At 38.6% G+C, this 16,091-nt stretch overlaps 1 protein-coding gene and 1 pseudogene across 1 annotated transcript; both read left to right on the top strand.

Moving 5' to 3' along the window:
• Positions 1–884: 884 nt before the first annotated feature.
• On the top strand, positions 885–1,301 carry LOC116580437 (annotated as a pseudogene).
• A 1,913-nt stretch (positions 1,302–3,214) lies between these two features.
• LOC116580328 (60S ribosomal protein L23a-like) lies at positions 3,215–3,706 on the top strand. Its single transcript, XM_032326623.1, has one exon. It carries the CDS (start codon positions 3,236–3,238, stop codon positions 3,704–3,706), a length of 471 nt encoding a protein of 156 aa, XP_032182514.1. The 5' UTR covers positions 3,215–3,235.
• The last annotated feature ends 12,385 nt before the right edge of the window (positions 3,707–16,091 follow it).

The following is a 16,091-nucleotide window of genomic DNA, read 5'->3' on the forward strand; positions in this document are numbered from 1 at the left end:
GAACTCATGAAGCTGAATGGAAGGGCCGGTGTGGTGAGGAACTGAGGCCTCCTACTAATCACAGAATCACTCACATCTGTGTGAGAGAGCTATTTTGGAAATGGATTCTTTAGCCCCAGCTTTAAAGATGACAGCTCTGGCTGACATCTTTAGTGTATATTCGATTAGAGTTCCCAAGTCAGACAATTCAGTAATGCCATTCTTGAATTCCTGACCCAGAAATTATGTGAGATAATAAAGTTGTTTTAAGCTGCTACATTTGAGGATACATTTTTGTGCAGCAATAGATAACTAATACACATTATAAACCACCTGTATATACACACACTAATATAATATACTATTTATATGTATATATAAACACACACATATCTCCCAAGTAGAAACACATTTTTCTGAAGAATGAAAACATTTCCTTACTTCTTTCACCCACCTGCCCATCCATTCATTTGTTCACTCATTTGTGGAGTGTTCACCATGAACCAGGACATGAGCTAGGCACCACAGATACACTGTCCCGGCACTCCAGGTGCTCCATCTGTAGCCTACAGATTTCCTAAAAATCCTTAGGTTTACCTCAGGTTTATCAGCTAACTGATCTCAATACTCATAGAAAACACAAATCTGATTGGAAACATTATTTGCACATTGAGCTAAAAGTCCAAGTAGAAAAGAAAAACAAAATTAAGACAGGCTCTCTAACCAACTGCACATGAACATACCGTTTTGTCAAAAGCCGGTGAAGCTGTTTCGAAACTGATGTCCTACACTGACCTAATGGCATTAGGGAAAAGATAAGTCACAGCCACATATCCAGTGCTGAGTGTTTTGGTTGTTGTTGTGTTACAAGACTGCTCAGTTTTGACTGTACATGTTCTCAGAACATGTCTCCAAAAAAGGTTGGTGATGACATTGCCAAGGCGACTGGTGATTGGAAGGGTCTAAGGATTACTGTGAAGCTGACCATTCAGAACAGACAGGCCCAGACTGAAATGGTACCTTCTGCCTCTGCCCTGTTTATCAAAGCCCTCAAGGAACCACCAAGAGACAGAAAGAAGCAGAAAAACATTAAGTACAGTGGAAATATCACTTTCGATGAGATCGTCAATATTGCCCGACAGATGCGGCATCGATCTTTAGCCAGAGAACACTCTGGAACCATTAAAGAGATCCTGTGGGCTGCAATGTTGATGGCCGCCACCCTCATGACATCATAGATGACATTAACAGTGGTGCCGTGGAATGCCCAGCTAGTTAACTACAAAAGAAAATTATTTCTATAAAGGATCATTTGACATCTAGTGGAAAAAAAAAATCCATAGAGGATACAGTTTATCTTGTGCAATGCTCAACCTGTCCTCTGTTCAGTGTCTAGTCCTCACAAACAGGCACTGAATGCCTTTTATTTGGGTGGAAACGATGATCATAGTCATCAGACCCAAGTCCAATACTCCAAAAACTCAAGAGCATAGTCAGATGAGAGGATTTGGAGGCTCTGATGTTAACTTTTCCAGACAAATTTTCCCTCTCTGAATACAGTTAATGGTGAAACCATAAAAAAAACTAATCTGTCTAGAAAATAAATCCCCCCCCACTACCAATTTACAAACTTCTTTCATTCCCCACTTCAGGGAATGTAATACTAGAATTGAGCTGAAATATGTTGCATTTTCTGTCTAAACAGTGATTTGTTTTAGATGATACAAATGGCACGTAGCCATTTATGCATGGTCTTAGGTCATATGCGTAATTTGAAAAACATCAACAAGTACCACCTAATTGGACATTTTAACAGTTTTTTATGCCACCCTGTTAATATTTTTATGTGTCACTTTTATAGCTTCTTAGAGACATATCTGACACAAGACTGAAATAACTGAAAATATTTAAACTATACAATTTGATATTTTGACATATGTATACACTTGGAAAAATACCCCAAAGAATATAATGAACATATCTTTTATGCTCTAATTCTTCCTTCTGCCCCTCCACACCAGCCTATCTTCTATCCATACACAACCCCTGATTTAATTTGAGCATTTTGGATTAGTTTACATTTTCTCATATATTACATAAATAAAATTATATACCAAGTAGTAGGTTCCTGGTCTGGTTTCTTTCATTCAGCAGTTACTTCTTTCTCTTTACTCTCTCTTTTTTTTCCCCTCACATAGTTAATACCTTTTTGTTTCCTTTTTTGTGTTGTTTTGTTATTTGTTTTTTGTTTTTCTCGTTCAGTACTGTTCTATTTTAGGGATATTACACAATTTTCTTTTTCCTTTCATCTGTTGTGGACATTGGGGTTCTCTCCAGTTTTTTACTGTTACAAATAAAGCTTCTACGAACATTTGTGTACAAGAGTTTGTGTAAATGTCCTATCAGTTCTCCTGAGCAATATATGATAGAATGATAGAAGAATGGCTAGCTCACATGATAGGTGTGCACTTAACATTCTAAGAAATTACTAAACTGTTTTCCAAGGTTGTTGCATCATTTTACCTTCCCATCAGGAATATCTGAAAGTTCCAGTTGCTCCATGCTTTTACCAACACTTAGTATGGTCCAATATTTTTTAAAATTTAAGACATGTTATTAGGCATTAGTGGTATATTGCATTGCTGTTTTAATTTGCATTTCTCTAATTAATGGTGGTGAACTCCTTTCAGGTGCTTTATTTGCCCTCTGTATGTCTATAAATCTTTTACCCATTTTTTGATTTTTTTTTATTATTAGCAGTTTTGAGAATTTTTTTATTCTGGTTAAAAGTTCTTTTTTTTTAAATTTATTTTTTATTTATTTTCAGCATAACAGTATTCATTATTTTTTCACCACACCCAGTGCTCCATGCAATCTGTGCCCTCTATAATACCCACCACCTGGTACCCCAACCTCCCACACCCCCGCCAATTCAAACCCCTTAATATGTGATTTGTAGATATGTATCTTTTCATTCCCTAAGAATGCCTTTCAGAGAGAGAATTCTCAATTTTGATGACATCTACTTTATAAATTATTTATTTTTATGGATTGTGATTTGGACGCATATAAGAAATCTTTGCCAAACTAAAAGTCATGGAGACTCTTTCCAATATTTTTATAAGTTCTATAGTTTGGGGTTTTACATTTAGTCTATCATTTATTTGAATTATTCTTTGTACATGATTTAAACTATCAATCAAGTCTCTGCTCTATAAGCCCCTGGAAACGAGCATTGGAAATCCCTTTTACGAAGATGGCCCCAAAAGCTAAGAAGGAAGCCCCTGCCCCTCCCAAAGCCGAAGCCAAAGCAAAGGCTTTGAAAGCCAAGAAAGCGGTGCTGAAAGGCGTCCATAGTCACAAAAAAAAGAAGATCCGCACATCACCTACGTTTCCACAACCCAAGACTCTGCATCTCCGAAGGCAACCCAAATACCCTCCAAAGAGTGCCCCCAGGAGAAACAAGCTTGACCACTATGCCATCATCAAGTTCCCCCTGACTACTGAGTCAGCCATGAAGAAAATAGAAGACAACAACACACTTGTGTTCATTGTGGATGTCAAGGCCAACAAGCACCAGATCAAACAGGCTGTGAAGAAGCTCTATGACATTGATGTAGCCAAGGTCAACACCTTAATCAGGCCTGATGGAGAGAAGAAGGCATACGTTCAGCTGGCCCCTGACTATGATGCTTTGGATGTTGCCAACAAAATTGGGATCATCTAAACTGAGTCCAGCTGGCTAAATCTAAATACAGTTTTTTCATGATTAAAAAAAAAAAACTATCAATCAAGGCTTATTTTTTGCATTTTAGATATTATTTTTTGTATTTTTGCATATTAAATTGTTCAGGCACCATTTGTTGAAGAACATTTTTTTTCCTTACTGAATTGCCTTTGTACATTTGTCAAAAATAAATAGACCATATATATGTGTAAGTCTACTTCAGGGCACTATATCTTGTTCTATTGATCTGTTTGTCAACATTTATGCCAATATCATACTGTCCTGATTGCTGCAGCTATGTTATACATTTTGAAGTCATGTAGGGCAACCTCTTTAACTTTGTTTTCTTTTTCAAAGTTGTTTTAGCTAGTCTAGGTCCTTTGCATTTTCAAATGAATATTGAATGAAGCAGCTTATCAATTCCTATAAGAAAGTCTACTGGAGTTATGTTTGGTGTTGCATTGAATCTCTACATAAATTTGTGGAGAAATGACATCTTAGCCTTCTAAGTCTTCCAGCTTATGAACAAGATCTCTCTCTCCATTCATTCCTTTCAGCCCTACTATCTTCTTCAAGCAATGTTATATAGCGTTCAATATTTAGATCTTGCATATCTTTTATCAAATTTATCCCTAAGTATTTTACATGGTGCTGTTATTGTTAATGGTATTTTAAAATTTCAATGCCAGCTTGTTCATTGCTAGTATATATTAAATAATTTTAGTATATTTTTCTTGATCCTATAGCTTTGCTAGAAGTTCACATACTGCTTCTCATAACTTTTTTTGTGAATCCTTTAAGATTTTCTTCAGTATCAATGATGTCAGCTGTGAATAAAGATAGTTTTTTTTTTTTCCTAAATCTTCTTTTTCAAGCTGGATACCTTTACATTTTTTTTTTCTGAAATAGTTTTAGATTTACAGAAGAGTTGTAAAGATTATATCAAGTATTACTCTTTATTCTACACCTATTTCCTTTAATGTTAATAACTTACACCTGTGATACATCTGTCAAAAGAAATTAATCTTGGCACAATGCTATCAACTAACCTATATATTACCATAAAATGTATCACTTCATCTCTGATAATAATCCTTACCCAGGAGTTTACCTTCTGTGGTATTAATATAACCAGTCCAGCTTTCTTAAACTTTGTGTTTGTAGAGTATCTATTTTCTACTCTCAATTTTTACTTCTGTAAATATATTTAAAATGTATTTCACTTAGAAACTACATAGTTGGGTCTTGCTTTCTAACCCAATATGATAATCTATACTTACATTTGCACTTGTTTAGGTGATTTGCATTGATATCTATCTATCTATCTATCTACCTACCTATCTATCTATGATATATATTCTCTCTATATATAGTAGATAGATTTACATATTGATTCATATATCCATTTATTGATATAGATATCAAACTCTTTATATATATATATATAAAGAGTAGACAATTGGGGTTATACCTACCATCTTACTATTTTTTTCTATTTGTCCATTTTTCCCCCAGTTTCTTTCTGAGAGTGTCAATCCCCTCACCACGGCCAGTGCCTGGCACTTAGGAAGTAAGGCTACCTACAGATCAGTTTGATTGTTTGATGACTATTTTCAAGATTTCTTAGGGAAACCTCTCTCTAGGGCTATTTTACCCTGTTATTAATATGTGATCCTATTGGAATCTCAACTAAATGCCCTGAGCACCCAATAAGATCTCAATTCTCTGGCTGGTCAACCCTGGAAATCACTCAGTTCACAGTTGCTTGGTAACTGTTCTTTACCTGAAATTTGTTCTTTTTCTAGTAGTTGTTCTGGCACATGATATTTTCCCCTACGTGTTCACCACTTTGTCTTTAGCCAAAGACTTGACGGAACCCTACTGCAGATTTCGGGAGCTCTTTCTCTACACAGATCTCTTCCTTCTGGTACCCTTGCTCAGGCAAATTCTATCCATTTTGAGTCCCCTGAACTTTGATCACTATCTCTTGAACTTAGAGAGACCACTGGGCTCTGCTTATGTTTTCCCTTCCTCCACTGCATTCCCCAAAGTTCCTCTAGGCAGAAAACCAGGGTGGCAAACCGACTCCACTCTTCTCCCCCCTCTTCTCAAGGATCACTTTCTTTCGCTCCCTGTTGTCTAATGCAATCATTTCACTTATTTGTCTTATTTTATACTTGCTAGTTGTCTTTGGGCACTGTTTCAGTTTTCTTGGGCTGCTATAACAAAATAGCACCAACTGGGGGCTTAGCAACAGAAATGTATTTTCTCAAAGGTCAGGAGGCTGGATGTCCAAGATCAAGGTTCGGCAGGGTTGGATTCCTCTGAGGCCTCTCTCTCTCTCTTTGGTTTGTAGATTACTGTCTTCTCCCTGTGTCATCACATGGTCTTCTTTCTGTGTACATGTTCTAATCTCTTATAAAAACACCAGTCTTACTGGACTGACTACAGCTCATTCTAATAAATTAATTACCTCTTTACAGACCGTATCTCCAAATGCGTTTACATTCTGAGGTACTAGAGGTTAGAGCTTCAGTATATGAATCTGGGGAGCTAGAAGTGGGGTAGAACACAATTCACCTACAACAGGCAGTCTACAAATGGCTACTCTTTCATGCCAGCAGCTGAATTTTTGAATTTCCATATTTGCCAGTTATTTTTTTTTTTATTAAAATGTTGCAGACTTTAGTTCAATGAATTCTCCCAAAATCCCTGTCAGAGAGGAATGATAAGTCCTATTTCAGATCTAAAAACATTGAGGCTTAGGCAGTTAGGTAATTTGCCTAAGATTCTAGAGCCCAAAAGCAGAAGACCCTGGATTTGAATCCATGCATTACTCCCAAACTTTGCCCCCTAGTTACCGTGCTTTGCTTTCTTTTAGGACACATGTGAATGGCATGATTAGTTCCCAGTATCATACTCTCAGAACTGTGGGCAGATATTCCTGGAACATCGAGCCTTGAAGCTTGACTGAATACAGAGTTTCACTTCTTAACAAGCAAGTCACAAATTTTCCCGTGTCAGAAAACAGAAGAATACTAGAATATTCCAGGACTGAAATGACATAAACACCTTTTCCTTTCTCTTTTATCCCAACCAATTTCTTATTTTATATATGCTTATATAATTTTCCTTGGGATATTTTTTAAATAAGCAAAATTTTGGAATTTTACATAAGTTAAATATCATATACCATGACAATCTAGTATACATTGGGTAAAGTTTACTTTACATTTAAATTATCAGTCACTTATGGATTGCTGACAAAGAAAACTCTCATTCTTTTGGGGCATAATAATTTTTTCATCAGTTAAGTAAAAAGGTTCATCTAGGCATCAAGAGAAGTAGACATTGTTTAATGTTCTCCCATGGGCCCATTTCTATCAAGGATAATTAATGATCATCATAAATGTATTATGACAGCAATGTTTTCTATCCTGAATAATAGATTAGACTAACACTTGGCATTTACATTTTAATTTTTGAGTTGTATCTGATAGTAGCACAAAAGTTCTGAGCAAAATAGATAGTCCATTCAGGAGGCAAAACAGACATATACAGAAGATTCTAATGTCAGTACACCATTTTGGGGGCACTGCATTGTGATTTTAAGCAGATAATGTTGTCATGTATATCTGTGCCATTGATTGTCAAATGATAATGAGCCCAAGGGCCCGACTTGGTTGGAGTTTCTCTTATATAACTGATCCTGATTATAAACATAAATATCATTTCCTCATTCTCCTTATTCAAGTGATGTTATTTTTAGCCTGTGACTAGAATGTCAAAATTTTACTTATGAAGGATTGAGAAATTAAAAGGGAAAATATCAAAAATTTTTTAGACATCAAGGTTTTGAGAGTATACTCCACTTCACACTAAAAGTCTTTGCTCATCTTATTTTATAAACCTACCCGGAAGCTAGATCTCAAACTTGTTCTCTGAAAGTTCAGATTCTGATGTGGTAATGATGAGAACCAGAACTTGAGACAAGGCCCAAGATGGAGTTAACTGTATTTAAGCAAAGCAAAGATGAGGAATTGCAAAGAGGGAAAAGAGAATTTATTAAAGGCAATCAGAATGCATAACTTCTTTGTTCACCACTATGCAATAGGACTCATGCCCATTGCCTAGAATGTGCCTTAGCATTCCTCTCTGAAGGAGTACAGAATGTAGGTAGCATTCTATTAATTGAGGGTTGCCCACAGGGGATTAAATCCTGTTCAGTTCTGATTTTGTGCCTGGTCACTGGCTGAGAGCGCTCCCTAACATCCAGAGAAAACCCATGGACAGAAAATCATGTGAGCTGGAGGGGGGATGGCATCAGTGGTCAATCCATGGGACTTTCCACCATGACTTTACTGAGGTCTTGGTGGAATCTGATATGGGCCATGTAAAAAAAATCTGCCACAAACTGGGTGTTTGTTTTATTTTAAAAATGTAGATTTCTTTCTCAGGGTGAGCTTCCTGATGAGTATGCTTCTTTCCTGGGAGGCACAGAGCACCTCTGAGTAGAGACATTTGTCCAGTTTTCTAGAGACAGATGAAGATGAAGTTTAATCTCTCTCCAGACACAGTGCCATCTGGACCCGGGATTAATGACCACAAAGATGGAACCTTTAGAGAATTAATCCCAAAGCAATGGCAAATACACAAATATAAACATTTGTGCAGATTCAGGGCTAAAGAGTCTCTAATGGCATTTCTTTTATAAGAAATCTGGAGGGAATATATTAAATATGACCTTGCAAGCAGATAAAATAGGTGGCCACGTATAACCTACATTTTGCGAGCTGCCATGCCTGGGGGAGAGAGACTGCACTGGCAAATTCCCCAACCTTAAATCAGGGGAAATTTCATCATCATAATATTTGTAATGGCTTTAATTGACATAGCATAAATTGCATATATTTAGACTGTACAGTCTGATCAATTCTGACATATGGATGCACCTGTGAAACCAATACCAGATCAAGATAGAGAAGAGAGTCTTCTCCCTCTAAAGTTTCCCCAAGCCCTTCTGTAATTCCTCTCCCACCTCTATACTCCCAGGTTTCCACTGATATGCTTTCTATTTCTGGGGATTAGTTTGCATTTGATACAATTGTATATAAATATAGGTAATTGCATGTAAATAGACTCATACAGTATGTACTCTTTTTTTCTTTTTCTTTTTTTTAAACTTAGTATCATTTTAGGGTAAATTCCTGCTGTTCCCTGTGTCACTAATTATCCTTTTGTTAGGGCTGCGTATTTTCTATTGTATTAATATAATACAAATTGTTTATCTGTTCACCTACTGAGGGACAATTTAATTTCTGGCAATTGCAAAAAAAGCTATTCTGAACATTGATACACAAGTCTTTATATGGACATATGATTTCATTTATCTTCGGTAAAAGAGGAATGACTGAGACATATGGTATGTGTATATTTAACTTCTTAGGAAACTGCCAAATTGTTTTCCAAAGCAGTTGTATCATTTTACATTCTCACCAGCAGTGTATGAGAGTTCCAGATGTTCCCATCATTGCCAACACTGGGTGCGGTCAGTGGTTTTCCCTTAAGTGGGTATGCAGCAGTATCTCCTTCTGGGTTTAATTTGCATGTCTTTAAGGGTGAAGATATTAAGTATATTTACATGTACTTATCTGCCATCTATGCAACTTCTTTGGTAAATGTCTATTCCAATCTTTTGCCTTTTGTTTTATTGCCTGTTTTCTTCTTGAATTTTGAGTTCCTTATATATTCTGGATGCAAGTCCTTAATAAGTATCTGAATTATACATCTTTCCTCCCCAGATGTGGTTTTTTTCTCCTCATTCTCTTCATAGTGACTTATAGAAAACAGTTCTTCAACTTGACGATGTTCAATTTTTTTTTTCTTTCATGGATCAGTTATTTTGCCGAATCCCGGGTCACAAAAATTTTCATCTAGATGTTTACCTAGACTACTATCATTCTGTGTTTTATATTTGGGTATATGATAAATTTTTGAATTAATTTTTATGCGGTATGAGTTGTAGATTAAAGCTTTTTTTTTTTTTCAATTATTAATCACAATGTAATCAATGGTGTAGTAGAAGAGGTAATTGCAGTGGTAGGCTGATTAACATTGGTTTCTATGAAGAATGGAAGGCTGGAGGTTTTGTCTACTATAGACAAACACTCTGCCAGATGCTTGGAGGTATCATCTCTAATCTTAACCTAATCTGGAAAAACAGGTGTAGATGTTTGGTACCTCATGGCATAACTCCTTAATTTACCTCTTATGTAGGTTGCCCCTGCAATGGGCACTGTGGACCAGCTCGGATTCATTTCTGTCGCCATCACCTCAGCACACTCTGCATTCCTCCTCAGAGTCTTCTCTGATGCCACAGAGCCAGTTCCCACCCAGCATTGCAAGCACAAACACAGGGGACGGGAAAGTTAACCCTTCAGGGCAATCCTTGGCCAAAGCAGACCAAGAACCAATGGATAAATGCTCAAGTCTTCTATCTTTCAGAGGACCAATTCTGTGAGGCACGCTGTACTTTTCTCAGTAGGTCATGGAGGAATTGGGCTCTCACTAACCTCAGGACAAACTTAATATCATACCCCTGCTGCCTTTCACTCCTTCCTTGTTTTATTCCCCTTCCCCTGCTTCCTGGGGTTATCTTCCAAATAAAACACCTGCATTTAAGTCCTTATCTTGGCTCTGCTTTCAGGGGAACTCAAATGAAGGCAGCCGTTATTTTAATCTCAATATTAGAGAGAATTAAATACCACAGAGATCAAAAGATTATTCTAAGTCGCCAAGCTCAAAAGGGGTGAACCTGGGATTTGAACACAGATCCTTCTGCTGCCAGAACCTACATTCATTCCTCATTAGGATCAACCTGCCCATTCATCAGTACCTTGGGCAAAAGCAGAAATGTGTAGTAGTTAGGAGTAGGGATCCTGGCTCTGCCACCACTGGCTGTGAGGCCTTGAGCAAATCATGTAATATCTCTGTGCCTCAGTTTTGTCATTACGTAAAATGGGCATACTTCTTAAACTTTAACTCTCAGGATTAAACAAATCACTATTATAAAGTGCTTAGAACACTGCTTGCCATATAAACATTACATGTGTTATGATTACTATTATATCATGTTGTTGGTGTTTCTATAACTAAGCCATACCATATTCAAAATATCTTCCCTGATATAGAGCCTGCATGCAGTAATCTTCCCAGTGCTTCTATTTCCAGTATAGTAGTTATATTCCAGAGAAGTGGAGAGAAAGAAAAGTTTAGGAGTAGCCTCTGGCTACCCTATATAATCAGAGGATGATGAATTTAAATATTACTGCACCTTAGCAATAAAATTGCTATGTAGTGGATCATGACACCATTTCTGAATCCATGTGTCAAAGCCCTACCCCAATGTGATGCTATTTGGAGATGACACTTTTTTTGGGGGGGGGGGGTAAGATTTTATTTCTTTATTTCAGAGAGAGAGCACACATGCAGGAGGAAAGGCAGGCAGGGGTTGAGGGAGAAGCAGGCTCCCTGCTGAGCAGAGAGCTAGATGTGGGACTCCATCCTAGGGCACTGGGATCATGACCTGGGCCCAAGGCAGATGCTTAACCCACTGAGCCACCCAGGTGCTCCTGGAGATGAAGCTTTTGAGAGGTAATTAGGTTTAAATAAAATCATGAGGGTGGGACTCTCATGATGAGATTGGTGCCCTTACAGGGACAGATACCAGAGAGCTTGCACTTACGCTCCTTCCTCCCTCTCTCTCTGTCCTTCCCTCTCACCCCCTCTCTCATTCTCTGTCTCTTCCCCATGTGAGAGCACAGGAAGAAGACAACCAGTTACAAACCAGGAGGAGAGCCCACACCAGACTGAACCATGCAGGCTACCCTGATCTTGGACTTCCAGGTTCCAGAACTGTGGGAAACAAATTTCTATTGACACCCAGGCACCCAGTATGTTGTATCTTGTCTTGGCAGCCAAAGCTAAGACAGAAATCATGCAATTTGAGTTAGATAAAGTCAAACAGTTTTGCAAAGTGTTTACACCAATTTACACTCCCGTGAGAAGCATATGATAATTAAGACGGTCTGGGAAAACAAATCTATGATAATAGAAGCCACATCCTATAAGACATCAATACTGATCTTTTAGTACAAAGACTAAAAGTTATTCTGTTACATCATGAACACGGATAATAGCCCACAGTTGCATTTGCAGTAGTTATAATTTTGTCACAATTGAAAACACACATTTTCACATTTTCAAATCACAGTTTTTATAAACATCATGAGATATTGTTTACGCTCATCACCACTTTGAAATTATAGTAATTATCAGACCCACTGCTAGATCTTGTTATTTAATTCATTAATAAAGAAGAAAGCATATAATTCCATCACAATTTTTAAATGTGTTGCTGACTATATTCCAATAACATTAGTTTCCTTGATGATTCTATATGCTTTATTTTGTGGATTTAAAAACATTATCCCAAGAAGGGATCCACCGATTTGACCAGATGACCAAAGAAGTCTATATCCCCCCAAAGGTAAAAAACCCATGTCTTAGCCACCAAGCTAGGCTGTTTCTGTTAGACTTCCTTGTACAAAGTTTTGCTGGCTGATGTGGAGATACGTTTTTACTTCTCCAAGAGGTTCTACTTAGTTAATGTTAAATCTAGGAAACCTCTCAGACCCCAAATCAGGAGCAGATTCCTGCAGTATGTCATTTATTGGTGAGTTCAGTCCTGGTAAGTGTTTCTTGTGTGTAGTTTAGTATTTCTGCATCAGAATGGGGTTGGGGCACTTGGTGACTCAGTCAGTTAAGCATCTGCCTTGGGCTCAGGTCATGATTTCAGCATCCTAGGATCGAGCCCCACATTGGTTCTCCCTCTCCCTCTGACACTCCTCTCCCCCTTGTGCTCTCTCTCTCTCAAATAATAAACAAAATCTTAAAAAAAAAAAAAGAATGGGGTTTAAATGGATAATGTGTGCATTCTGAAGTTGGTCCAGAAATAAACGCTCTTCAGGAAGAGCATCTCTTAAGGTCCAATCTAACTAAATCGTGGAAATAGTAGCAAATTAGCCTGTCATCAGTATTGCAGTGCTGGATGAATCTACCCCATTATAAGGATTCCTGGGCCTCTTTGTGCATTATTTCTCCAAAATAAGTTTAAAATTGATTTCTTTATTTCTTTCTTTCCTTTTAAGGGGTAGAAAGCAGAGAGCAATCTTTAGAAATAACCTCACATCTTCAAAATTGAAAGTTAAATGAACATACAGTTTGAGTACAGCCCTTGGACAGCAGCTGTATTTGCGATCGAACACGAGCGTGTCAAACAATTGGGTAGAGAGATAGTAAACCCTTGTGGCTCAACTAGTTGTTTATTGGTTATACGTAGTTTAAATTGGTGCTGAAGAAATATATCAAGTGGCATTCCTGGAGAAGGACTCTCAAATAAAAATCAAAAGAAATATTTTATGTGTAGTTAAGAGAACATTTGGGTTTTGCTCAATGTGAAGAGAAAATTGTCAGTTCTTTAACCATAAAGCACATGATGACTCAGGATTGTTACCCTCGCCAACTGTGTAGGTTAATGTTGTTGTATGGTATTTGTAACCTACTCATAACTTTCGATTTCCCAACTGCCTGTAAACATGTCTTCCTTGTCACAACTTGGTGTGTTCATGCTGTAAAGGAGGGAGGATTTGGTAGACGACAGTCTACGTTAGGTGATCTACACTAGCAGCTGAGGCAAAGGAGGATCACAGGGTGTATGAGTTAGGATGCTTGGGGTCGTGACTAATTTTTTAAAAAAAGAACATGCTATCTAAGCTGACAGAAGATGGTTATCATATCTGTTTTCTCATAACTAGAAATAGTAACAATGGCTTTAAGCCTGGCCTCATCCAGCACTTGAGACTTGGAACAAGGACAGAGATTCTCCCTTTTCCTCAAAGGCTTCTTCATCAGTAATAGCTTCCTTCTGTGGCCATGCAGTGGCTGTGGGGATTCAGGAGGCTACTGGCTTTTTTGGTTTGATGCTACTGAAAAGAAAAGAGTTGTCTCGGACTGGCCTAGCCTGGATCATTCACTCATCCCGGACCCAGCGCCCACAAGAGGCGATGGAATAAGAAATCAGCTAAAACCAGTCACAGTCCATACCTTGAAAAGAGAATGAAGTCATTCTCTCCCAAACCATAGGGCTTGAGAAATTCAAAGCCTGCTGTAGAGGGGAAAGAGAGATACTGGGCAATCTTCTGACAAGCATCACTTATGCGATTGAAGAGTGTTGTTGGCAAAGCACAAGCCAGAGGACTCATGGGTTTGCTTTTCCTCTTTGGTAGAGTCTACCCTGGCTTCCTACACTAAGACTGGACTGGGTGTGAGGAGGTGAGGGATAGAAGCTGGACTTGGGGATGAGGGAATAGAGGCTGGGCTTGGGTTACGGCATAGGGAATGGGCTCGTGGGGGTTGGGAGTGGGGAGCTGTTATTGCCAGAACTGTTCTTCATGTCATTTAGAGAAGAACAGGGTGAGAAAGCTTCATGCTATGCCTTTGATCCCATTCCCCTGGATTCAGAAAGAATTAACTCGAAGTCAACCGCATTATAGTAGAATCATCTTCAAGCCTATGTCATGTATGCGAAGGATGAACCGAATACTACTCAAGGAGAGAGTAATAGCACCTCACGCTTGCAGGCCTGTGTTATAGCTAGGGGAGTCTAGTCCTTGGGTGGCGGGGGAGGAGATGGTGTGGGGCTGTTCAGTCATGCTCTTTGACTTCATGCTTTTTTTTCCCGCTGCTCATTTGGCGATTCTTGGTATGGTGGTGGGTGTCTTCTTTCCTATGGGGATATAGCGGCTGCCTCCATTGCTGCCTGCTACCAAAGTCCAGACAACGTGGGTTAGACTAGAGCTATTGATAAAGGCATTCCAGCCAATCTCCCATGCAGTCTGCCCGTGCACCTCATGTCATTCATATAGTCACAATTACTTGTATTTTCTTGCTCAAAACCTAACAGTAATGTTAGTCAACCTTTATTGTGAGCTATGTATCAGGCACTGTTATATTATAACCACTTATTATCTATGCACTCATTTAAAAAGGTGGGATCTTCCAATGTCTTCCCACTTTCTGGTCTGTTCCCACCTATCCTACATTTCAGACACATAGAAGTTCTCTTTTTCTAATGCTTTACATTTTCCAGCCTTTGAATATCCTCACTGTGCCAATTTCACTTGAAAAATCTGCCCACACCCCCCTCCTCTCACCACCAAAACCACTATCAAATGTCAAACTCTTCATAGAGTCTTTGTCAATAACCCCAAATGCAAATACAATTCTCTCCTCTGTGAATCCACCACGTGCTTGACCCTCTGATTGCTGAGCAATTGGAAGGGCACTGATATCCCCTACGATACAGACTCATTTAATTTAGCACTTAGCCACCTAGGTGCATGTTCATTGTCAGGGATACAAAGATAAACAAGGCATGGTCCCTGACTTCAAGAAGAGTTTGGTTTAATGTGAGAGAAAGAACAGGTCACAATGTGAAAGGGTTGTGTACATTGAGACGACATTTGGCTGCAGAAGGACAAAACTAGGGGTGACTGAAATACTCCCAGGGCACCCTTGACAGTGGAGGGAGGGCTATGACAAAGAAGAGAGGGATATCAGCACATTGACACAAGAGGGAGAGTATTGAAGAGAAGGTACACCAAGCAAAGGCATGGGGTATGTCAAATTTCATATGATAGTTAGAAAACCTAGAACCTTGGGAGAATGTTTTGAGGAGGCATCTTTATGCTTAAGAGCATGGATAGTGGGGTGACTAAAACCTGGATGCAAATTCCAGCTTTATGACCTAGGAGCAGTTTGACATGGAGCTGGTTAATTTCTTTGATCCTGACTTTCCTCATCTGTAAGAGGTGGAAAGAGTAGTGTTCATGCTTAGGTAGAGATTCAATAGGAGAATGTATGAAAATACATTAAAGTACTTAGTGCCTCACACATAGTGGAGGGCTTTAAAAATTGAAGTTTTGGTGTTTTTGTATCTTTTGTACCTTTTGCCTAATGCTTTATGGAGAATTATATCAGTGCTTGGAGGATCTTCAGATCCTCACAGATAAGTATTTAACTATGGTTTGTGCCCTCTCTGGCTTCCATGGACCTCCTATGGCCAGAACTTGTAGCTATCCTCACAGAACTGGCTTCAGGCTACTGGAAACACATGTCCAGCAGGAGCAGAGAACAGGAAATGCCCCCACTAGTGCAGCTGCTAATCAATCATTGGCTGCTGCAAAAGTTTACATCAAGTTAAGGCAGTGTTGCCAGTTGGCACAACTGACCATCCTGCTTCCCCTCAGGGCTCAGGCTGGAGCTT

This window comes from Mustela erminea, chromosome 1 (genome assembly GCF_009829155.1).
Source record: "Mustela erminea isolate mMusErm1 chromosome 1, mMusErm1.Pri, whole genome shotgun sequence".
NCBI classification, from domain to species: Eukaryota; Metazoa; Chordata; class Mammalia; order Carnivora; family Mustelidae; genus Mustela; species Mustela erminea.

Coding starts and splice junctions, on each gene's coding strand:
- LOC116580328 (XM_032326623.1), top strand. CDS start 3,236: ATGGCCCCAAAAGCTAAGAAGGAAGCCCCTGCCCCTCCCAAAGCCGAA.